General features: G+C 38.1%; 1 protein-coding gene across 1 annotated transcript in view; it reads right to left on the minus strand.

Moving 5' to 3' along the window:
* Positions 1 to 10,598: 10,598 nt before the first annotated feature.
* CARM1 (coactivator-associated arginine methyltransferase 1) overlaps positions 10,599 to 25,141 on the minus strand; it is a 52,739-nt gene continuing 38,196 nt past the window's right edge. The window contains exons 6-12 of the mRNA XM_009884320.1: positions 24,283 to 24,460; positions 21,769 to 21,859; positions 17,492 to 17,573; positions 15,660 to 15,745; positions 14,182 to 14,271; positions 12,537 to 12,674; positions 10,599 to 10,692 (exon numbers count right to left, since the gene is read on the minus strand). Of these exons, the coding sequence (XP_009882622.1) occupies positions 10,599 to 10,692; positions 12,537 to 12,674; positions 14,182 to 14,271; positions 15,660 to 15,745; positions 17,492 to 17,573; positions 21,769 to 21,859; positions 24,283 to 24,460 (759 nt within the window). The remainder of the gene's footprint in view (positions 10,693 to 12,536; positions 12,675 to 14,181; positions 14,272 to 15,659; positions 15,746 to 17,491; positions 17,574 to 21,768; positions 21,860 to 24,282; positions 24,461 to 25,141) is intronic.

The raw sequence follows: 25,141 nt of genomic DNA on the forward strand, positions 1-25,141 counted from the left end.
GGTGCTGTGCCGTGGCGAAGTCGCCTCCATCCGCTTAGGGATCCTCCGTAGCTGTTGCCGTTTGAGTAGGCTCACCCCGGAGCCCTGGAAAGGGCGGGCCCCGTCCCCTTCCCCCTGTCTTTGCCTTCTGCCTGCCCCTCCGGCGGCCCTGCAGTTAGGCCCGCAGGCCTGCCGCCATCTTCTCGAGCCCGGCTTGCCCAGTGCACAGCATAAATAAGATCCTGACTTAAAAATGAGGTAACGTACCACCGTACAGATTAAGTAGCGATGATGCTGGAGAACACCAGGTGGAGCCGTTACTTCACAGCGATGCATGTGTAAATAGTCGCGTGTCACGGCAGTGTCAAGTGCTTTTTCATATTCGGCTGTTTCAATAAAGTCATCGCTTCCGAATGGGAAGGGGATTCGTGTATATAAATGGGGTAATTATTACACTTGTGTGATTACAGTAGCTGCGATAGGAAGTCAGAGCATAGTGAATACTTCTGTAGTATCACCCGTAGTATATATGTCTAAAGAAGTGATGTAGAGAGAAATTACTTGGTGGAGTAGGTCTTTTTCTTCAGTACGGCTGGCGATAGTTCTATTTTTCTTCTGTCTCCTGGGAAGCACTTGGCAATGACTTGCCAGATAGAACAGGCATAGGCAGGATTATGGTTTTCCATAATGCTGGAATATATTCCATATATGGCAGGATTTAGTTTTCCCACTGCTTGAAATGTTTACATCAGGCCTGTGAAAATTACGTGAAAATTGTATGTTTTAAAGGGGATGGGGTAAACAGCATGTATTTTGAAGCTTGGCTTAAGTCAAGGGGCATAATATCACAAGTTTGCATGCTCCCGCAGCCCAAATACTTTGCTTTAGTTTTTGGAACAATCTCTGTAGATATTTGAGATAAGTCTGTTCTCCACATTAATTACATTTTGCATTTTTTTGGTGGTTTCTTTTCAAGAATTAAGACCATGGTCAATTAAGACATCAGAAAATACATTGCTGTGTTCAGCTTGGTTGCTATAATACAAACATCTCCCAGAGACTAAACCAATAAAATTTTGAATGTCAGTCAGAGATTGCAAGTCAACCAGCTTACAGGTTCAAGCATCTTGTCTTTCATAAATAATTAATAAGGGTTCCTTAAAGATCTTCAGGTAGCTTAAAACAGGCTGTAATTGTAGAAGATAGTTCTTCACGTAATCATGTCTCCAATATATTCCCAAGTGTGTTCAGAGTCGTGTATAAGCACAGATGTTTTAATGTCTGGTTTTTGTCTGTTTTACCCCCTTGATGCTGTTTTGATTCCATGGAGATAAGAATTATTAAAGTAGCCAAAAGATAAAAATTCAGAATTTGTAATTCATGAACAAAATATGTAATGTTGAAATTCATTATTACCAGTCTGTCTCTCAAGTGAAAACCTCATCTCAAGATCCAGATTTACATTCAGATTCTTCTAAAAATGTGGCTTATTCATATAATTATGCATTACTTTTTCAGCCAGAGGTTTCCAACTTGGTATCTCAAGCATGTTTTTTGGATACCGTTGAAAATGTGGTTCTGACAACGGGCTTTTGAAACAAAAAGAAGGATCATGCTCTTTAGACAGCAAAAAAGAGCAATAAGAACTGAAAGAGCAAGATGCATGTTTCATGTTTCACTGAATAGTCACAGGCTGCGTAAGATCATCATGAAGTTCCTGCAGCCTTTTCTTCTTTCACACAGTGCATCCACATCCATTCTGACCTGTCTGTGGAATATAGTTGCTATAGCAATAACAGAAGTAGCACTAATGTACTTGCACTTGCAGCCAGTCCCTGATGTTGCATTGGCTTCCATTATGGCATTGGCTTCCAGCTCAAGGAGACCTATGGTGAATTCAGTAGTGCTGAATGCCATAGCACTTTATTTCTTAGCAGACTTTGAAGAAATACAAGTTGTGGTAAATATAACAGAAAGTTTAAAAAAGGTGTGTCTCACATTTTACATAAAGATTAACAAAAGTGTGACAATATGTCTGCTTACCTGCCCTAGGCAAAACAAGAATCCTGTAGTGCCTGTCGTAAATAAGTTAATGAAACACATAAACAAAGAAAAGGCTGGGTTTTATTCATGCATTTGTTAATAGCACATTTATCTGACCATTTTCACATGTAAAAAAATACTTTGTCTCTGAGACACAATACATATGGACTTTGTATTAAGGCAATTTTAGTGAAGACCACAACAAAGGAGTGCTGTCTGCTGCCTTGGTCAGGACTGATCTGCTCACTTCAGTGTGCCTCCTTTAACAAGATATTTGAAGGTGCAAAGCTGTAAGAAAAATGGAGTGTAACTACAGCCATAATCTGACTGTTCTACTACCAAGGCAGCAGAAGAATAACTACCACGGAAGTCAAGTAAAGCTGCATAATTTAATTTTCATTTGTGAATGGTGCTGAAGGTACATTCTCAGTTGCTGAAGACAACTACATACACCTTGTCTAAGACTGTTATTTTTTACCTTACTTTATTTGTGGAGAAGTAGACACTTCTGCTGTTTTGTAAATGGGATGATCGCCATACCTTTCAGCTGGTGGTCCTCTCTGGAGAGAGCACCACTCTTGCACAGCCTTCCAATTCATTATCTCCCTCTGTACTTCCTACAGAACAGAAAACTTAAATTTTTTAATCTTGTTATCACAGTGCAGACCTCTGACCTACAGGCACAGCCGAAGCCATTTGTGTCTCTGCTGCTCCAGTTGCAGTGTGCAAAAACCTCTTCTCTGTATCACTTCTTAGGCACTGCAGGAAAGATGGTCGTTAGTCAGGAACATTGGGTATATTTTACTCTAAGTATAACCAACCCTTTCATCATGCAAAAAGAATTTTTTATTTGCCATCATCTGATGTGTAGGCAGACCTGAATTGTGCTGCCCAAAAGGATCCCCAGAGATCCAGATCTAAAGACAGCCTGGAACTGGTCACTCCTCTGTGATGAGAAATGGAGAGGCCAGTTACTCCCACTGCCATGCTGGAGTTGGAAAGGGTGGTGACAGCACATAATGTTGTTGAGTGACCATCCATTTCCTGAGCTACACCATAGCCAAGGAGGCAGTGGAGCTGCTGGTATTTCACTGCCCACCACTGTCTACTCCCTATTTTGCTTTTGCCTATAGCTGCCTGCAAGCTTCTTGTGTTATGATTTTTTACTTTCTGAGTGATTTAGAATTCAGTGCAATGTTTGTTAAAGTCAACCAAGTTGGAAAAGATGATGAGTTGCAATTGTAAAGAAATGGTGAATTCTTAGGAGCAATTACAGCATGTTACTCTGGGATATCTGGTTAATTGAGAACCATAATCTAATTTGCAATTATGTTGTTTCATTTCCTCACTTAGACTTAAGTGAGTTGAGAGGACTCAACTTACAGTCATTTTCCAAAGTACAAAGACTTGGTAGAAGTGAGAGTGAATGTAGTTTAGCCAGCTATTCAGAAAAATAGAGGCCAGGCTTCCCACATATCTTGGTATTTCTCACTTGCTCGTTTCTAGTTAAATATACCTGCTAAGAGTTTCATCCACATGACAACTGAAGGGAATTATATTTCCCTTTTTCCAAAGTTAGCTCAAAACACTTAACTGTAGAGTCACTTGTTCTTATTTCTCAGCTCACTATGTTGAGGGTGGATGGAGTGTGGCATAGAACAAGATTCTTAATGTGCGTGTCCTGGCATCAGTATTCCTAGGAGAATTTCGGAGATCCTCTAAAATCCAGCATTACAGTTGAATGTTGTGAGTGCTGGCTGGCTTTTTTCTCCTGTACTGTCTTTGACCTACAGGTTTGCCAGACCAAGCCTTGCATTCCTAACACATCTTGGGAAGGCAGTATTCACTTCATATTCTTTGGAAATTCCACCCAAATTCTAGCAAAACTGGATCTACATTCCTGTTACCAGTATGCACTTACGGAGTATTTCATGTATTAGCAAGGGAAAACTTGTTCTATTGGCATTTTGGGTGGTGATGTATTTTTAAGGAAGTACCATGTTCAGTCATGTTTCCTGAACAATGCTATTTCCTAAACTCAAGCGTGTTTCGTATTTTGTGGTACCATACTCTTTTATTACTGCTTATATAAGTGTTGGATGAATGTACATTTGAAGATCTCTGTCATGTTAGCTGTGGGACCTCAGCATAGAAAACCACCCTTAAAACTAAAACCAAGTTTCTGCTTCCCCTTCCACCACTGAAGAAGTGTTAATTAGTGAAGTGTTAGACTAAAGATTGCTTGGGATTTCCTCACAGATACTCAAAAATGTTTATTGTAGGCCAAATTCAAATGAAAGGCAGTGATTTTAAGTGAAACCTGAACACTGGCTGTTGTTCAGAGGCCATTAAACGTAAGATTTATGACCGTAAGTTCCAGCGCTATTGAGCAATGCTTTGTTCACAGTAGTTTGGAATCATGATCCACTGGATATCTGACTACTGACTGAGCAGTTAGCTAAGGGACATCTAAAGCCTCCTGTAAATTAAGTTGAATTCCCAGCAAAATCAATGTGAATTCTTAGTTCAATGTTGCAAATTAGGCTGTAGTCCCAGTTCAGTGTTGCAAGATGACATGCCTGACAACTGGCCAACCTAGCAAGGGGCAGCCACTTCGATAAAGACATTTTTATACTTGCCACTCCTTTGTCTTTGATTTTCTTCACTTTACATTAGTTTCTTTTTCTTCTGTAAATATGTGCATCTGAATATCACTAAAATCAGCATGGGCCAAAGCTGGTGAGCTGAACCTGAAGAGTTAATGTCAGGTATTTGATACCCTCTTGAGTCCTTCTAGCAAGAAAATAGTTTTTCTGCCTGCAGTCTCCTGTTGAATGGCTGTCCTCCATTCTACTGGCTCTTCAGCTGCATCTTCACAGTCTAGCTTTCCCCAGTTTTGGCTCTCAACTTGGATCAGTGCAGAGTTATAAATATGTGTTCTATCTAATCAAGAAGAGTGAAAACCTGTCTACCACATGCCAAGGCTTAAGGAAGAATAAAATGCATACTGTCTGGAGGCTTGTTTTCCAACCTCTAAATGCCTTTTTTTTTTCCCCACCTCTAAATGCCTTTTTATTCCCCCTCTCTTTTTTTCTTTTTTGCATCTTGAGAAAAAAAGCACAAATTGTAGAAACTTAGTTAAGCAAATTAATACCAATTCCATTGTGTGTCACTTAAATCCAGATCCATCAAGACTGCTTTTGGATGTCATAGTTGTCATAAGTACTATAAAGAGTGCTATCACAAAGATTTCTGTGGGTCTAGTGCACACAATATGCAGTAAATCACTCTTCTTCTCTTAGCAACCACCAGAGTAATAGTAACCACATTGAATTCCTACACAATTCCTAAGGACAGAGTATTCTAATCATCAGTTCAGATGGGAGAACTCGTATAGATAGACATTCAAAATGAAAGTCGTTACTACTAAAAATGCAATTTATCATGGACCGCTATGTATATATGACTGCTTACAAAAATTTAAATGTATCCCTCTAGAATGAAGGTGAAAGAAAATAACCATATGCAATTGTTGAAAAATAAGCTGTTAAAAGCATTTCTTACTGCTGTAATTTCTTGAAGATGAACATTCTAAATGACCATGGATCCAACAAAGCATGAAAATATAGCTCCTTAAGATGATATTCAGTGTCTTTCCTATTGTGCTTTTTGGGTCTGTGGGATGCATTTTTCAACAGGATTAATATAGCCTCTAACTATAAATGAGGAAATGCTATATTTCATAGTGTGGACAAATCTGTTCATAAGTCTTGCGTTGTAGAACTAAAAAAAAACCCTACATTCTCTAGCATTCATTAATGTTGCCTTTATAAAAAATCAAAACAAAACACCAGCATTTGTATCAATAAAAGGTTTTCATTGGCATGTTGTTTCAAAAATACTTTACAAATATATTCCCATATTTATACCCAGAAAGTCCTGTAAGGTGAAAACAGTATGTTGTATTCCTTGAAGGCAGGGTCCTGTATACTTGAAAATCACCAAGGCATCAAAGCAGGAAAGAAGAAAAATGTTAAACGATAAGGAAATGAAGACAGTCACAGGACCGTATTTCAAACTGCAAATGGTGCAGTATCCGATGTCAATCTTCAGTTTTAGCATACAATCTGAAATAAAGTGAATTCTTGAAGTCGAGAGAAATACAAATAGCAGTCCTGGATCATCCAAATTACTTCAAAGTAGCAACTACTGTGAAATAATTCTTTGTACTTGTTAGTGTGTAAGGCAACAATCTTTTCTGTACATATTGAAGGTGCAGTTATTAGATACATAAACCATTTATTCTGGAATTAAATAAAGATACACAACCTGACACTGCTGTCTGCTGCTGTTGTTTTTCCTCCCCTTTATTTACTTTCTTCCTTAAAAAAAATTGGAGTTGCCACATGAAATTCACAATGTAAGGTTTTTCACTATGGAAAATGTAAGTCTTTGATATACAAATACTTTTTAGAAGAGATTTGAGACTGAAATGTGAGATCCAGGGTCAATGGGAAACATTACACATCCGTAAACTGAATTCAGATTCAAAATTCACAGAATCACAGAAGAATGGTCAGGGTTGGAAGGGACCTCTAGAGATCATCTAGTCCAACCCCCAATTCATATACTCCTTTCATAATTGCTGAAGAAAACCGGCCAAACTCTAGAAAACTCCAAACCACATCTATCTGGTATTTGGATTTGGACATTCCTTAATTTGTTTCCTTCTCTCATATAAGCATAAAACCGCCAACTCCCGTACAGACTAAATTTAGGAAGGCTAGATACCCAACCACCAGACATTGCATCAGAAATCTCATTACAGTGCTGGTGCAGGTTAGAATGATAATTTCTGTTATTGTTCTGAGGCAGCAAGCCACATTAAATACTATTTTTTAATATATATTATATATTTGTATAACAAAACAGTCTTTTATTGTGCAAACTATATTTTCATACTAGAAGTCTCTCGCCTGCTGTATTAAATGCTACTGGAAATAACAAGGCAATCATTTTCTGACACTAAATTCAGTGATTTCATGGCTTCAGACACGAAGTTCATGTTACTTTTACAAGTTTCACAGTTTTTAGGGACTACTTTCCATTATCTCATAAACTACCTTTAAATAGCTGCAAATGGCTGTTGACTTGGAGAAAAACCTCTGAAACTAGAGCTGTTTCTTAATTACTCCCAGCAGGGGTCTGTAGCGTGTCTTTTGGTCAAATGCGTATTTAACTTCCTGAGAGAAGGGTCAGTTTTTGTGGGGTTTTTCAATCAAACCAGGCTTCCAACAGTGTGTGGAAGGCTAAAGGCTGATTATACCTCGGTAGAGGTGTCACTGCAGTTATGGTTTTGGTAGGAAAAGGACATCTACGTTTCTGATTTGACTCCAGCTTATTAAATCAGCCTAAGGCATATACTTTGAACGGCAGAAACATATTCTATAGAAGTCAGTATGTGTTCTTTATGGATAATGTTGTCTGGAGAGAGATCTCATTAAAATCTGTACTGTAACTCTATAGTCCTCCTCATTTGCTAGGTATACAAGCCAAAAATGTATCTCTATATAGCTTGGACTAGCAATATTTCTCACAGACCTACAGAAAAAGTGAAAGTCACACATATCCTGTCATACAGTTTTATATCACGCTGTGCTGGGAGTAATTCACAAATGTGTCCTGTTACACTTCTACAGGCACAGAGAAATCTCAGAACATTTACCAACTGTATGCAAGATGACTTTAGGTTCATGTCTCAAAATGAACCAAATTAATGAGTCCATTGAGAGAAAATTGAAGTTTGAATTGAATTTAACACACTGCCCTGTGGGCTAGAAGATTAACACCAAACATTGAAATATCTGGAAATAAGTGCTGTGTGTTTAAAGCATGGACACTACATACTGCTCAAAGATCTTTTTAAGTATTACATATATAAACATGAGGTAGGTTTTGTTCAATAACCTAGAATATTGGTAAGAATATTAAAAACAAACAAAAACCACCAGTGAAGTAATGTGAGCTTACTGTAAAACAGAAATAAAAAGAAATGCAGAGAAATGTTCTATACCAAATGAACTTCCTGGAATAAAACTGAGTCTGCCGCAATTCAAGTCTGTAGATGTGAGCACAGGCTAAATTTCAATTAAAAAAAAAAAAGGGATGGAACCGCAATATATTCCCTTCTCATGTGACTCGCATACAATTACAGATAGTATTTACAAACTGACTTTACACAAGCACCGGTAGGCCTACTCAGAACTGAACTGATTTCAGTCTCACTGGTTACTCAGCTTGGTGAGAATCTGACTTCTGTTTTCAGATGCCATATTACAATATATTCTAGGCATACCTAAAAATGGATGAAAGAATAAAATAGTTATAATAAAATATGCAATTCTTTGACAGCTTACAACACTAGCTGAACTAAGCAAACTTAATAAATTCTAATATAGCTTTTCTTTTACTCTGGAGCAAAAACTTCTTACAGCTTTTTGATACTTAATAAAGACTTTTACGAAATTGGTGTGAAAGTGGTGTAAGCACAAAACTCAGCCCATGTATGTCAGCTAAGTGTCATTGGAATAAAGCTAGGAAATCAGTCCCCTGTGCTGTTACTGGATTTATTAAACGCAGCATGATTTCAAATTTAAATTGTAAGTCTCTTCATCTAGATTTGCAGCTGTGCAAGCAAGTGTAAAATGCTACCAAATCCACTGTTGGTTGTTTTACAAAGGCAGAGGCTTGCTTTTGCTCTTATGTATAGCAGCTTAGGCCATTGCCTTCACAGAAATGAAAGACTTCCCAGTCCAGTCTTTCATTTTTACCTTATGCTATAGAATTAGTATGGAGTTGTTTAAAATGAGCGAAAAATGTCCAGAATTGCCTCTTCCCTGCTATCCATCCCTGTGATACAGAGATAAGTCTTTGTACTGGGGACACTATGAAGCAGTGAAGAGAAGAGAGCTAGGCTGTACGTGTCCCCCCATGCAGAGTGATTTGCATGTCCTAGTTTAAATCCTGGATTATATTTTAATTTTTAAACACCTTATGAATGCTTTGGAAGTTTCCTCATGTTTATAAACAAGCATTTTTCTTTTGGGAAGTCTTCTTTGCCTTTGCTTTTTTAACTCTTTCAGAGTTGTGGTAATTGCTACAGGAGAGCAGGGGCAGAATGGAGAAGGATCAATAAACAAAAAAACCTAATAGAGCCTCACGTGGGAAGGCTGTTAAATAATTTTAGTGTGTTGTGGCAGGATTTCACAACCAAACACTCTAAGAATAAATGTATGAAAGAACAGCAGTCTAAATTATTGAACTCAATATGGTTAATCGGCTAGCAACCAGAAATCACACAGTGACATTTTTACATTCAATTTTCAAACTAGAGTACCACTTCATACAATTTAAGGTACTTCTATATGTAACACACAACTTGACCATTTCCCCCCCTGCTTTCTTGCCTGAGTGATAGCATTCTGGAAGTGATTTCTACATTTTATGTAAGTTAAAAACTCTTAACAAAAGCATCGTTTGCTTCTAAATGAGTAGACTGGTATCATCTTCGAAAAGTCACTCACAGTTACACAATGGATGCTGAGAGTAAGTGCAGAGATTTTAGAAGACCAGTTAACTTATTCATAATCATCCTCACAAAAAGCTTTTAGATTTGAAACCGGTATTAGCCAAACCAAAAACATAAGCAACCTATACACAGTCCATGTCGCAGGTCAAATCTAAGGAAATTAATCTTTTCCAGTACATGATTTTATTTATAGTTATTGCAAGTCTTCCATGAACAGTCTTTATTACAAAGGCACTTTTACAAATGTTATCAAAAGGGCTGCACTCTAAAGACAAAACTACTGATGTGCTACATATTTGATGTACAGATGAAAATTAATTAATTTTCATCAGACACAAAGGACATTTTCTTTTATAGGATTACTGTGAAATTTTCATATAGGTCTGAGTCAAAAAAATAGGAAATGGGAAACACATAATGAACAAGGGAAGCATTTTCCATGTGTGCCTCTGGAAAAAAATCAATTCCACCAGCTGTATTTGCCTAGTTTTATGCCAAATACAAATACTGAGGGTCCCTGCTCAATAGGAGAGGACTGCAGGAGGTAGATTTTTTTCCTCCCCCCATGTTTAATACAGAAAGGACAGGTCCTTCATGTCTAATAGTAATATCAATTTATGTGCTTAGCAGAGTGCATTTTGGCATATTGCTGATTCCTTGAGTCACAAGGATGGGCATCACACAACAGGAAAGAGCAAAAGATTTTAAGTATATGTTAGTTCACGTAAGTAAAAGTCTACTATTTTGTCATGGCACTAAATCATTGCAGATCTTAAATACAGCTTTTTTCTTTTGCTCTTTGTCACACAGCCTAAATAGGATGTTGGCTTATATAAGTAACTACTGCTAATACAAAACAATGATACCTGTAGAAATAAAATAAACTGTAAGAGGTCAGAAACTTTTTCTTCCACAGTAGATGTGCTTTGCTTCTTGTCATACAAGATATTACCACTCTACAATGGCACATTTTAGTCAAAAGCATTTCTTACCTAAAAAATGGATTCTTTAAATCAAGAACATTACCAGATTTAAATCCTGTCTGGTCCACCATAGCCACAATCTGAATATCATAACTTTGTCTGCATCAGAAAGAGAAGTATAAAAAAGAGGTAATGGAACTAATACAACTATAACAATTTGCATGAAAAAATACCGATGTAGTTACTGTCTGAATAATAACCACTTGGTATATCAAGCAAAGGAAATTTATTTGCAGTGGTATCAGTGGTATCAGTGCAAGGGCATGATTATTTAATCATCTCTGAAGTAAAATTTACAAGATGCTTAAGTGATTTTAAGAGTTTGCATCTGAAAAACATCATAAATTTGCACTGATAGTATTCAATAGTGAAAGGTCTTTTTCCCCCTCTCTGTCAGAAATACTATACATTTCAACATTAGCAAGTACAATCAGAGTATTGTTTCATGATCACAAATATCTAACTGGCCAAACAGCATTAAATTGACTCTTGTCATAATCCTGGATTTCACCAGGAAGGATATTTTTCACAGGACTTGTTGCAGGAAACTAAGCTCACACAGAGAAGTAAAGAGTACCAGCTGAGGGCATACCAAAACACTGGAGCTGACCATAGCTGGTCCTCCTGCATGGAACAGCAACTGCAGAGTTACACAGAGGTGCTATGTTGATCCCGAAAGTAGATCAGCTTTGTGGCAGGACTTGTTAACTCGGTGCTAACGTGTGGTTAAAGTGCTTCTCATTCTCAGTCTGGCGAGGTCACTAGCTCAGGCAGCTCTGAGCCACGCTCCATCACAGATATGTCTTACGTATTGACACATTTACAGCAGCGGCTGTGTGAACATGTTGCGGCATACAGTGTTTCTTTCATATATTAAAATGCGAATACATTTTACATTTGAAAGAGACTGTATTATTTATTTTCTCCATGAGGAGTTTCTAGGCAGAAGATGTGGAAATTTCTCAAGTCCCAAATCAAGTATTTGTTGCTGATGTGATTAAAGAGCCCTGAAGTATTACTGACAGCTTTGATGTCACTGGAATCACGTGACTGATCAGCATGTCCCCCCACCCCCCCAAAAAAAAAGTAAAAAAATAATTCACCTTCCTACCTTCCTGCACCAAGGAGGCTTTGTTTTCTGTTAAAACTACACATAGACATTAGTAAACCAGGCTGCAACTTGTGTGACCGGGTCACTTGAGGATTGTTTTCAAAGCAAAAGACAGGAGTGGAGTTACCAGACATTTGACTGACAGTAGGAACAGCAGAGAAGTCTGGTGAGGAAATATGCCCTTCCAAAAGCAGCCATCTTCACTAGCCTCAGTGGAAGGACAAAAAACACACAAAAAGCACTGTTCTTAAACAGGGGAGCACTTCCATAAGGATTATTTATTTATTTATTTCAGAATTTAAAATATAATGGATTTGGGGTCAACCCCACTTCTCTCTGTCTCTGCACAGGACTCGCTGATAGACAAGGGATGTTGGGGATAGACAAGGGATGTTGGGGCTTCAGGCAAAGAACCAGGCTGCCGACGAAGACATGGCCACAGGTTACACTACCAGAGCAAGGTGTGGAAAATGACTGGACATGACCTGAGAAAACTGCTATGTGTGAAAGACAGCAGAGTGGAAAACTGACAAAAGCTGCAAGTAGCACTGTGAGGGAAGGCACAATGTAACCGCTGGCTAAGGAGAAGGTATGTGAGAAGGAACAACACAGGTAACTGCAGTGGAACATGGAGACCTTTTGGTAAGCAGAGTCTCACAATGTTGACCTTGTGAGACTACATGACTATATCAGTGATACCCTATAAACTGGTAATGGTACCGGAAATAACAAATGTGGGTACAAGTGTACCCAAAATTAACTGGTGTCTTTTGGGTACCTCTAACAAGAACAGCCACACTACAAAATCTGCTTGGGAAGCTTTCACACTTACCGCTTATTGGCAACAAATAAGACTTTCCCTGAGAGAGTTTCCCCCTCTTTAGCAAAGAGGGGTGTCTGAAGTAGGCAGCGTACTTGATACCAGTGAGTGAGAGGTTCTGTCGGTGCAGTGGACAACCAAACAGTTACCCTAAAACAAAGGAGAAAAACCACCTAGACTTTCCTTCCTGTCTTCTGCTTTCAGAAACAATTTTAATTTGTTAGACCTTTATGTATGTGAGGCTCAACTTCAAACTGTCTTCAAGTAAACTGGGAGAGTGATTCTACCCTATGTTGGGAAATCAATACATTATGCCTCATTTTCTTTCTTTATCTGTACTGTGCCTGTCACCACCAGACCTCTGGGCCTAAGCCAACTATGGAGATTCAAAAAAGAGAATCTTCAGACTCCTGTTTTCTTCCCACGCTGCCAGGACAGAGAATATTGATTTCTCTCCTGTCTTACTTACTCAGGCAATTTCAACAAATTACAAGAAATGAAGGTTTGTCCTGAATGTGGCAATGCAATTCCTCACAATGGTAGTTTCATCCTTGAACAACACTCCCCAAGAAGGTCCTACACCTAGTTCTCACCTACAAGAGATATTTCAATAATATATTGAAAGGGGCTGTAGGTGCAAAGGAAAGGGTAACACAGGTAATACTGCAAGCCCAATCCACTGAGATTTCAAGGGCTAAGACAAAGAACCTCCAGAGTTGCAGAAACGTGAAAAAGCTGCTGATTAAGCAATTGCCAATTCCAAAATGGAGGCCTTCTCAGCAGAGGATTTCAGTCTGTTCCTACAGGTCTGCAATTTTCTGTACTGTTTCAACTGATGTGGAGTTTCTGGTTCCTCTTTTAAGACAAAAAAAATTACTATCGGGTTAAAGGAAATAAAAATGCATATGTCCATTTTCTTTTAATGGATATACTATTCTGAATTTTTGACAATCCTCATTTCAAAGGCTATAACAAAAGGCATTTATCAACACAAATAAAGAGAAGTGCATTTTACAATTTATTGAAAAAAATCACCTCATCTAAAACTAGGTCAATTTAACTGGGAAATCATCAAATCCTATCTAAGAGCTAAATACAGATAGCTGAAATCTATGTATTCACTACCTGAGCAAGTTTACTTAATTTTTACCTACTTACTCTACCAGCTGAATGTCCCCATTTTGCAATAAATGCCTGGTGCTGCAATGAAAATTTTTCCCAAGCCTGCTGAAATTTTCTCCTGCTCCCCTTTTTTGCCCACAAACAAGACCAGCCCAAATAGGAAAATCCAGTTTATATTCAAATGCTGCTGCTGCTTTACTTAAAATGTAAAACAGAAAGGTCTATAATATTACAAAGAGTCAGTATTGTGTGGAACAGTGCTTTTTGACGCTCAAAAATTCCTGGATGTGGTCTAACATAGGTAACATGCACCCCAATCAATGGGAAGCAAGATCACCACCATCTAGTCATACTGCTGGCGCTAGCTTATCATACTTCTTGTTACCTTTGGAAGGCATAATTTCTTTAATATGAAGGAATTACTACAAACAAGGTCAGCACCAGATAAAGGTCTAATTCTGGCACACTTTGTATGAAAGACGTGATTTTTTCCCCTGTAGTTAGTATTTCATAGGAAGAAGGAAAAAGTACTTACAATGATCCCACAAATGCCACATCAAACCAGAAGGCCAGGCCATGGATTAGTCCAGATTGCATCATTTGGAAAACAAAAGGGATTTCCACTCTGCAGGAAAAAAAACAATATGCTGCCAAAATAATTTCCAAAAAGTACTGGAAATTCCACCAGAAACCTACCTTGTACTAATTTATGAATTTCCATTCTTCAGTTTATGTCCCAATTTTCTGTATATTTAAAAGGATATGCTCTTTTTCTCTGGGTCAATAGAATTAACCAGTGGCACTGATCTAGGTGTTTGTTAGTTTTCTGTGTGCCTTACTGAATAGTAGAATCAAATTCACCACTATGCAAGTGTTACTGCACCATTTGTGGCAACACTGCAGACTGTTATAAATATACGGGTTCAGTCTTTCCAGTGAAGATTTCCCGTTGCCAGTGAAGGACTTGGATTTAGTTTAAATAGAATTTTGAACAGGGAAATGTTCCACTACAAATCTGACAAACAGAACTACTAGTGGTACTAGAAGGAAAAATTGACCTGCTTGAGCAAGAGCTGGAATATTTCCCCTTCCAAAAGAACTATTACTGGCTATGTAGTTGAACCCAAATCTCAGCCACTTTTGGAGAAACATATCATAAAACTAGCATTCAGGCATGAACATGTTAGTTCTGACAATCACTGCAGTAAGTCAACGCTAGCTAGCTGAAACCAGAAAACAGCTCTCCAGCTGTTTCTCCTCTCTAAGAGCAATTCTTCACTCTCACTAGACCATGTCATTTATACAATTAGTTGTGAGTCATGTTGAAACAACAAGGGTTCAGAGCTTCACAGACAATCTGTGATATCTTCCCCTTATGACAGTGTCTTGCAAGGACTTGAAGTACTCCCTCAAGTTCTTCCATATGGTACGTTTTATCTCACAGATGTACTGAGAAAGAGGCTTCTTTGCTGTCATTCTGGGACACAAGGGATGCAGGTTGGTTTGTATATAAGACTTTCCAACTAAAGATTTGAAGGAGCTCTGGAGCGAAGTAAAGAGGTACAGCTGACTCCTGATGGACTGGAAAATGTTTTAAGAAAAGAGATACACAAGAGTTCAGCAAGGCAGTTTGTGATGACACCATTTGACAAGGTCTTTTAGGATGTCTACAGAGAAAAACAAAAATTGCCTTGTAACTAGAATTAACCGTGTCCCAACATACACTGCTGAGAAGTAAACACTGTCCTCCAGAGCCTGTTTTATCCCTTTCAGTATGAAAATTTTGTGAACTGATCTCTGGTGTCTCACAGGCTCACGAACAGGCTTCTCTGCTAATACTAGAAAAATCACCATGCAGATGAACATTCTGGTCCATTATGAGTGGTGTACTAATCGTTCTGTCATGCCACCTTCCCTCCTCCATGTCCACCACCAAAGCTTCCTCTGTCTCTGAGCACCAACGATCAACAGACAGTTACAAAAATGAAGAGTAGGTTGCTGGCGTCTGCTGACCTATGCAAATCTTCCTCAGCAGCTTCCATGAAGTTGACAGTATACTTCACTGTCCGTGCCATCAGAATTCTCACATCGAAAGTATCCTATGGAGGTTTAAAGAAAACAAAAGTTGCAAGTGTTACCATTCTGTCTTGCCAGCTTATAAACTTGTTTTCTGTTCAAAAAAAAAAATGGGAGAAAAGACAAAAATCAACCTTCACCCCAATAAACTAATTTTAAATGTTTCATTTTTTAGCATCCCTTAGAACACTGTTAGATTTTGCAATATCATCAGGATTTAATATATTTGCTAGCTTACATACCTATCAAAGGCTGTTTTATTCAACCTAGAAATAAGAAAATTTGTCCAGAAATTGATCAGTTGTGAAAAAATGGTAGGTTTATTTGGCTGGTTTATTTGGGCCTAGTTTTTTATTTTTAAACTATATGCATTTTAATGTGTTCCTCTGCATCGCACAGTTGGGTAAGCCAAACTAACACAGTATGGAAATACTTGAAAATTAAATTATCAAGTATAGGAAACAAAATTACTTAATACAGAATGCTCTCTAGAAAAAAGTTTGGAGTAGTCAGTCAGCAAATGAAAACTTTACCCTTCATTTTTGTTTTTTTTTAACCACATGTACTAATCCTAATCGATCACTGCTCACAAGCTCTTTCATAACTAAAGCAAACCCTTAACATAAAAGCTTGTATCACATCTTCCCACAGTGAATCTAGCTAAGAACTAAAATCTATCTATAGAGCAAGGGGAAGCAAAGGAGAGATGTGACTTTTAACAAGAAATAACAATTTAATGTGGCTTTTATTGGGCAATGCATTTCTGATCTTCAAGGGAGGAAGAATCTCAGCCAAGAAATCAAAGCCAAACATGTACTTCAGACAGGATGCAAGTATATACTGCAGTCCTACAGATTACTCTGTTCTCTAACTGAAAGCCAAAGAGCCCGCAGTGAGAATGACCACGCTGCAGTCAAAGACATGGCTGAAATTTATGAAGACAAAAGAGAGTTTTCTCTTATCCACTTCAAGTACCAAAAGCAGTTGAGTGCTGAAGGTTACATCAGTAGTCTGAAGGTCTTTCCAGGTTTCTGGACAGGTTTTGGGGTCTCCATGACACAGCAGCTACACTGCTATTGCTACTTAAAACAGTTAGCCTAAAGCTAGCCAAGATTTGTTGCAGCCAAATTTCTGGGAGTGAACCTTTTCATTGCACCTACACCAAAGCATTGTACTGGGGCGAGGGGTGGCGGTCAGGGATTGTTTCGGTTCTTTCCCCAGAGAGCTTAGAAGGATTTCTCCCACATTCTTTCTAACTAGGTACCACCTAGAATTTTACTAAAAAGAAAGAAGAAGAATGGCAGGTGCTAGATCCAAGTTACCAATAGAAAAAGGATCTTTACATATTAAAAAAAAAGTAATTTCATAATACAGAAACCTGTTTGCTTGGCTGCTTTCTCTTTTCCTTTAATTTGTGCATCAGAGATGGGAAGGGAAAAATCAAGGTCAAGTCATTTGTTTAAGAGACTGGAAGCACTGAGGGAAGCTAGTGGCATGTTAGGAAGACAGCTGTTCATGTGCTGTGGCTTCCTAATGTGTGCATATCTCTAGACATCTGCTATTCATAGCAAAATCAGGAATATTACATACAGTAGTTAACCTTTGACAGCAGCTCTGTTCACACTCACAGAGTTAGTTCCTGGCTCTCTACTCAACAGCCACAGAGCTCTGTTAAACAAGGAGGCTACTGTACTTCTAGGATTTTGTGGAGGGGATGAGATAGGGAGGGGGGAAAACACAAAAAATAACCCCCAGACATACAAACCTACCACAATAGGTTGTCGGAAATACTCATCCACAGCTGCACTGCGCAGGCTGGACAGGTTGACCCCGTAAAAGCATTCTTGGTACCTAGAAACAATAATGCATAAAATGTTCAGGGAAAAATGTTTTTTCTGGCTTCCAACCACACCCAGGCACAATAACAGTAAATGGCAGGTGAAGCGTGGCTCCTCTTTTCCTTTCTCCCATCCGCTGAGAGGTCAGATTGCAGCCCTCCTTAGCTTACTTCACCTTTCCCACAGATGTCCAATACAGCTCTGAGGTGACATGATCCCCTCAAATGGACATAGGGAGACATTTCACACTATGCTTCTGAAAGAATCCCCACAGCAGGCAGAGAATAGGAAGAAGGGCTGAGGCTCTATTAAGCTACTTTTGTAATCTTGAGCTATTCCAGAACTGTGGGTGGACCTTGTATAAATCAAAATAGTGATGAGGACACCTGTATTACAGGTCTGTTCCTTTTTACTGACATTAAAGAGGAAAATAAAGGTCATCCTTTACCACCTGAACGGGGAAAAAAATAGTATTTTTATCTTACCAATTTATGCAAATATGCCTTTAACGTATATTCAGACTATTTCCGGTTTGAAATTTGAAATAAAAATATACATGCTTGCAGTAATCTTCCTCCTGCATATAAACCTCTTACCAACTCATTGAAAAGTTTAATAGGTATCTTTACTTCTAGATAACACAAACAAAAGGGGATGGAATGGGGAAACAGCAAGGAAGCTCAACTCCTTGTGATGGAAGTGTCATCTGGATACAAAACCATGGTCAAGCCTTCCAAGTCTTCAGAAGCACTTAAAAAGGGAAACTTCACATGTTTGTCCTCCTTGTTTCAACATCATACAACTCCTAAACTATCATAACTTTTTTCAAAGTGTACGAGTTAGTCTAAACCAATCTGGCAATATCCCTTTAATACTGATGAATTCTGCACTACTAGTTCTGTGCAAATTGCATAAGGAGAAGAGGTCCAGATGACTGTATGCCTTAAAGATATCTGAGAAGATATCTTTAAGGAAAGAACTCAAATAAGCACAACAGAGGAAATCAGCTGACACCAGTAACTGCAAGTGATCTTTTACCCTTTTCCATATGTTTGCTGTACTGTATAATTGAGTTGCTTATTTATCACTGATGAGAGACACAGACAAAATTACCACTATTTTTAACCACTTGCTGTATATTTATGCTTTGTATCTTTCTATCTTTGCAAGGTTTTCACCAACAAAGAGAGCAGTCTGCTGTTCTATGGAAGACTATATATTGTCACACTTTTAGGAATGCCTACTGGTAAATACAAATCAATACACAACTCTGGAGCACAACAGTAAGCCAATCTACAGGCCTGAAGAGAAACAAAACATACACAGTCTCATAATCATTATTACTGTACAAATACAAGACAATAATTCCTAAGTGTATAAGAAACACGTAGCCTTTCCTTTGTACAGTAAACAGGCTGTGCTAACTGCTGCATCTAATGCAAATCTAGATATTTCTTTCAGTCTTTTGCTCAAGTACTATCATCCAACTGGATCCAAAACTATACCCAATCTCTAAGATACAGCATATAGATCTAGCTGAATAGGAAAGGATTCATTGCACACAAAACACATCTTCTGTTCTGAGTAACAAAGCTGGACAATGAATGAAAGTTGTCTCTTGAGGCCTGGAATTTGAAGCTTAGCAAATCACAGGCTGTCACCAACTAGTTCCTGGTGGTTTTCTTCAAATGTCCAAGAAAGCCCTGAGAAAGTGCTTTATCTGAAATAGGACTTTTATAGTTCTGGATCTATCAGGACACTCAGCCCTTTTAATAGTAAGAACATGAATATCCTAGAGTGGTGCAGAAGCAGAACTACTGCACTCTCACTCAGGATATTTTGATCCCACATTTGGTTGAAGATGTTAGAAGAACTAATTTGTTGGTCTTTAGATAACCTCGAGAGTATTTAATCCTCTTGCACAATCAAAGTCCTGGGCTTTGTACATCCATACAAAACTACAACTATGTGGACTGACAGGACTGATACTGTAACCCTCTGCTCAGGGGACATCTCAAGACAGCAATACATTACATTGTAAACACACAAACTATCTTGTCTAGGAATATATCAAACAGAACCTGATATACAAGGAGTATCATCAAGGGTAATTGTGTGACATTTCTGTGGTTAGTTTGGTTGAAATGTTCTCATAAAAATATTAAAAGTAGGTAATAAAAAATCTGTCAAAAATGGGAGACATCCCTTTGCACAGATGGGTGGAGGAAAGACTGCAGTGTGTTGCAACTTAGATACCAACCTGATCACTGTCATAATTACAAAGTATTACTACAGTCTGGGATAATAATGTCGATGCCAAAAACATCCTTGGTGAAAAGAGAAATTAGTTACTAAAGCAGACTTGAAAATTCTGGTTTTCCCCTTACGGAACTCTCTGAAAGCCTTGCAGTGGTTGACAGATAATTCAGCTCATTAAATGTATGCATGTAGAATAACTGAAATCATGCCAGCTAGATACAGATGAAGTTCTCTTATCCTTTTTTTTTTCTTTTTTTTTCAGAATGCAGATGGTGTATTTTTGTTAACAAACCATAAGAAACTAATCTAGCTGGACTATTCAGTCCCAACTGTGCAATTCTTAAACAACAAAAGGCAGCAGATTTTCTTCCCACCACCAATAACATTACCATATACCTCAGTGTGCATGGAGGTACACACACATAGTTAATCCTCGTTCCCACCGGTATTCCACAGAGGCCTTATATTTATTACAAAGGAAGATGAAACGTCCTGAGCAGTCTGAAATCAAATGCTTTCATATTGGCAGTAATACCCAGTCCTGTATAGACCTGGGAAAAAAAACTATATTTCTGCTTCAACTACTAAGTATGTAACTATTTTCTGTATTAAGTGATGAAGAATCTGCATTGTGGTACAACATTGTGCTTCAGTCTTGTAATTTATAGTTTAATATGTTTCACTGATGTGTCATGTATATAAGCGAAAATAACAGTATCTTTGGGAAGAGGGACCTGAATGACAGTTGAGATGCGAAAGCTTATCAGAAGTTACTTCTACCCTCTTTTCTCAGTCTCTTAACATAGAAAATAATATTGCAGTTTTTGTGATTGTAAACATGCAATGCAAACATTTCATAACTGGCTCAACTTACACAGCAAGACAAAAGTGCACAAACTGGCTGTATAAAGTAACATTGCCAGTAAAGGTTTCAGCATGTAAATCGCTCAAATTTCTTTCTCTCACTCCTTTAATCACTATTGAAATAGGAAGATTTTGTCATAGGTCTACTTTGGAGACAGCCAGAAGAAACCTTCTAAGTATAAGCAGTTATACGGCAAACTGGGCATGAAAGAAAACTTTGTATTTAATCTAAGACACCAATAAATAGATTTGATGAAGACCAGTTATGTTCACATTCCACATTGCAAGCTGAAAGAACTATTTAAAGACTGTATTTATCATCTTCCAGAAGGTTTAAAAAATAGTTAACCCCGGAGTTCCACAGTACCTTTTAACCAAAAATTTAAATAATAATCTATAAATGGCTAATTTATAAATTAACTGATCTGTATCACATGAAGGACTGGAGATATGTAAAAATAAACCTCCCCTTTGCTGACACGGAATCATCTCAATTTCCCGTTATTAGAATATCACTGTAATGTTTCCTCCTATAGGGAGCAGAGCAACACCTCAACACTGGATAATAGCAGTGGGACACTCCAAGGCAAACGCATTACAAATTCTAGTTAAAGCTGCCTGAAAAATTTAGGTGGACAGAAAGTAACTACCAAACTGGAAATTGTCCAGGGCATGGGAATTAACACTTATTTTCTGTGAAGACTGCCAAGGAATCTTTCCTGTGCTCGCACACCTGGGACTTCAGGCAACACAACGATCACCAGCTGCTGCATACTATGCTTCGGTGTAGCAAAGGAAACACTAGCACCCGATTCACAGGCAACTCTTTTTCTCACAATGGATGCTCCATAGAGTCAATTTCTCTTTCAAAAAGAGACCCAGTCACCTCTAGCACTTCCTGAGAGATGCTTCAGATTTGCAGAATAAACAGTATGACTGCAGGCCAGAGCAGAGGTGAACAAGGAAAACATAAATGCATTCTCTTCCAATGTTGACAGATAGTTTATGCTGAATCAAAGAACTGATTTGATTTTTAACCTCTGCTGAATCTTTGATAAAAATAAAATTACATAAATAATCATTACCAAAAATTGGCTCTGGAGTAGTGTTCCATGTACAGCTGCTCATCAGAAAAAGGAGCCAAATGAATGTCACTGTATGTTGGGAACATCATTCCTAGTAAATAAAAGACAATATAAAGTAGAAAGGCAAGTGTTCAAGAAGCATTTGGACAATGCCCTTAAATACATGGTTTAATGTTAAAGTTGCCCCATGTGGAGTAAGGAATTGAACTCGATGATCCTCATGAGTCCCTTCCAACTCAGGATATTCTGTGACCTTGTAGTCCCACAGACATCTCTACAGGAATGTCTTCACTAGCGAGAAACCACCAGTTCAGAAGCAGCAATTGTCATACACTTCAGATATCTTAACATTTAGTTTCATTAATATATGGGTTACTGAAATGTGAATAGGCTAAGCAGTTAGTAAAAAACCCGACCCAGAACAACTTATGAAACAGACCAGAATACTTCATCAAGTCCTAATAATTTTATCATCCAATATCAAATATTTGAATTATTTAGCTTCCTTCAAAAGAAGTGAAATGCTAGCTATTAAATACCTTCGCAACACTCTCCAGTGGAGTAATGGCACCTTCTTTGCTTACGGCTAACCTAATAAATATGAAACCTATGTGAAAGGATTTGCATTAAAGCTCAGACTTGATCTTGAATTAAACTGCTGGGTATGGTTTTCGTCAAATTTGGAAGAACTGCTGTTAAGGAATTACGTAGTTATATGCACTTCACTCGTAAGACTGTTATCCAGGAAACTCATAGCAATTCAGAGTAAATACTGAAAATTTTACAAACACAAAAATGTGTATTACACCTTTTTCTTTTCTTTTCTTTTTTAACAGATGCTAAAGTTGAGAAACAGAATTTTATTTGCATGAAGTGGCAAATCAGTGTCAGAGCAGGGGATGAAATCCTCATCTAGTTTGCAAGAATGCATATTTATTAGGATCTTGCACTCTAATGGCTTGGGAAAACAGGAATTACCTTCCATTATTTTCTGTGGACAGTGCATAGACTGCCTAGCAGCTTAAATGAAAGACCCTGTATTCTACTGTGCATGTGTCAATGGGAGCAGGAAAAAAAGCCCGGTCATTTTGAACTGCACTTGAGCATACTTCATCTTTTTTAACCTGTTATAAAACACAATGCAAAGTTGAAGAGGAGGACAGGTAAAGGAGGAGAGGGAAAAGGAAACAGCTTTCCTTTTGTAAGTACATCATGTAGGCAGAGTCCACAGGAATTTGAATAAAGAACAACACCCACTCACAAAATAGACATGCTTTTTAAAACTGGCTGTGGGGAGAACATTAACAAGTTTGCAGAGAATTTCGGACAGAAAGTTTCCAAACCTAACTGATACTAAATATTAGCAACTTAAGCAAAATATCACAATTTCAGCTCACTTCTCAGACAATCATAAAGTTAAATAATGACCACAAGGTGATTCATCCCCACTGTACAAGTGAGCAAGCAGAAAGTTAGGCACATATATTTAAACGCATTCACTCATTTAAAACTGAGAATGAGCTGCCTACTGATCAGTTTTCAGAAGCCCTCCTCTGAAACTGGGCCCTTAGAATCTGAATGGGAGCCTTAAAATCAGTGGCTGAGTTGGAAAATAGTACCCAAATGGGCTTTGCCAGTTTGAAACAACAGCAAAGTCATTAGCTCTCTGCATTGACGCATAGATTCAGCCCACACTTCAAAAACTTCCAAGCTGAATAAATTTTACTTGAGAAAGGTCTCTTTTAAAGAAGTATTTTAAAAGGGAGACTTCATAGTTCATTTTCAGCAGTTCATGTAGAAAGATTTGTCATTCAGCAACTGAATGGTCAGATTTGCCTCTCAAAGATTTCTCATGGGAATCTTCCCATGAGGCCCTGGAACTTACAGATTTCCTTCAAAACTTCTCCAAACACAGGAAGAATGAAAGACAGAGCACTGAATGCTGTGAATCTCTCACACATCACTCAAAAGGCAACAAGGCAACATCCCAGTGTTAGAATAAGGTATTTGGCAGTAGCCCAATGAAAGGATGTCAAAACAATTTGAACTTCACAGTTTTCCCAAAGACAATATATTACAGTTCTTCCACAAAAAAAAAAAAAAAAAAAAAGCAGCTCATCCTATTTGACCATTCTGCTCTAATCTACATTCCACTGTCTGGCATTGGAGGCAAATGTGCCATCATCTATTGTGATAAGCTGCAACAGAGACGCAATCATACTGTACCTAGCAGCAGGTTAAGATTAAAACGCAAGTAGAACTCAGCAGTGCAACAGCAGCATACTCAAAAGCTATTTCCACCATGGAACAGCAAGAAGTCATAGCACAGTAAAATAGCAATGGTGGCTGCTTCATATTAATTCCCCTGGGCCCCCTAGATGGTGGTGGTGGAGCTAGAACGAGGGTATAAAACCATACAATCCCGGTCTACCAATTCAAGATTCTTTTTTCTTCTTTCAGAAGCTTTTCATCTTCCTTTCTTTATGCAGAAAGTCACTGTGGTGACACACTCACCATTTGGTTTCAACCATTTTTTGGAATGGAGGTAACTTTCTAACATCCTTTCGTTGAACAGCATATAACCCATCGGTTCAGAAATTACCACATCAACACTCTCCGGCAGGGAGATCTCCTCAATTTTTCCAGACAGAACTGTGATCTTGTCCAAAAGATTGTTGCTTCTCACCAACAGCTGGAGGAAAAACAAAAGCACACAGAAAGTGTTGACTCCTTTGATTCAAAGAATTTATATCAGAGATCTTTAATTAGAATTAACCCCCCCATAGTGTAAACCAGCTATCTCAGTCTGTTAATCAGAATAAAATGGAAAGGTAATATATTTTTCCTTGCTACATCAACATTTCCAAAGTGGAGCTCACGGGAGCAAACTCAAAGAAATGCATTGTGTGGAATCACCAAGTGCCAGTACAACTACTGTTGTTCTGTAAGACATAACTGTAATCAATATCTACAAGAAAAAATATTTACCAGGAAAAGGTGGATATTTTAGTTAAATACAGAAGATTACAAAGAATTCCTAATTCTCCAAATTTTTAAAAATACTATTCTTGAGTGAGTTACATTGTCATAAAAGGATGAAGAAACTCAAGATTTGAAAAGTTTGTAGTGAGTAATTTCTAAGCATAAATGGAGCACAGCACCATAATCACATAAACACATTCAAACGGGCCAGCACTTAGAGCCAGGATACTGGAGATTTATCCACTTCTATGTGCATAGTGAACGCTGGAGCAAAATGTTTAATGAACAGAAGAAATGGACCTAAAATTTTATGTTCAAATCAGCAAGTTATTAAGGATAAGAAGAACCTTTTCAAAGCCTCTATACGTCTGCACAAAGGTGCATATCCTAT

This window comes from Charadrius vociferus, unplaced genomic scaffold (assembly GCF_000708025.1).
Source record: "Charadrius vociferus isolate BGI_N301 unplaced genomic scaffold, ASM70802v2 scaffold183, whole genome shotgun sequence".
Classification (NCBI taxonomy): domain Eukaryota; kingdom Metazoa; phylum Chordata; class Aves; order Charadriiformes; family Charadriidae; genus Charadrius; species Charadrius vociferus.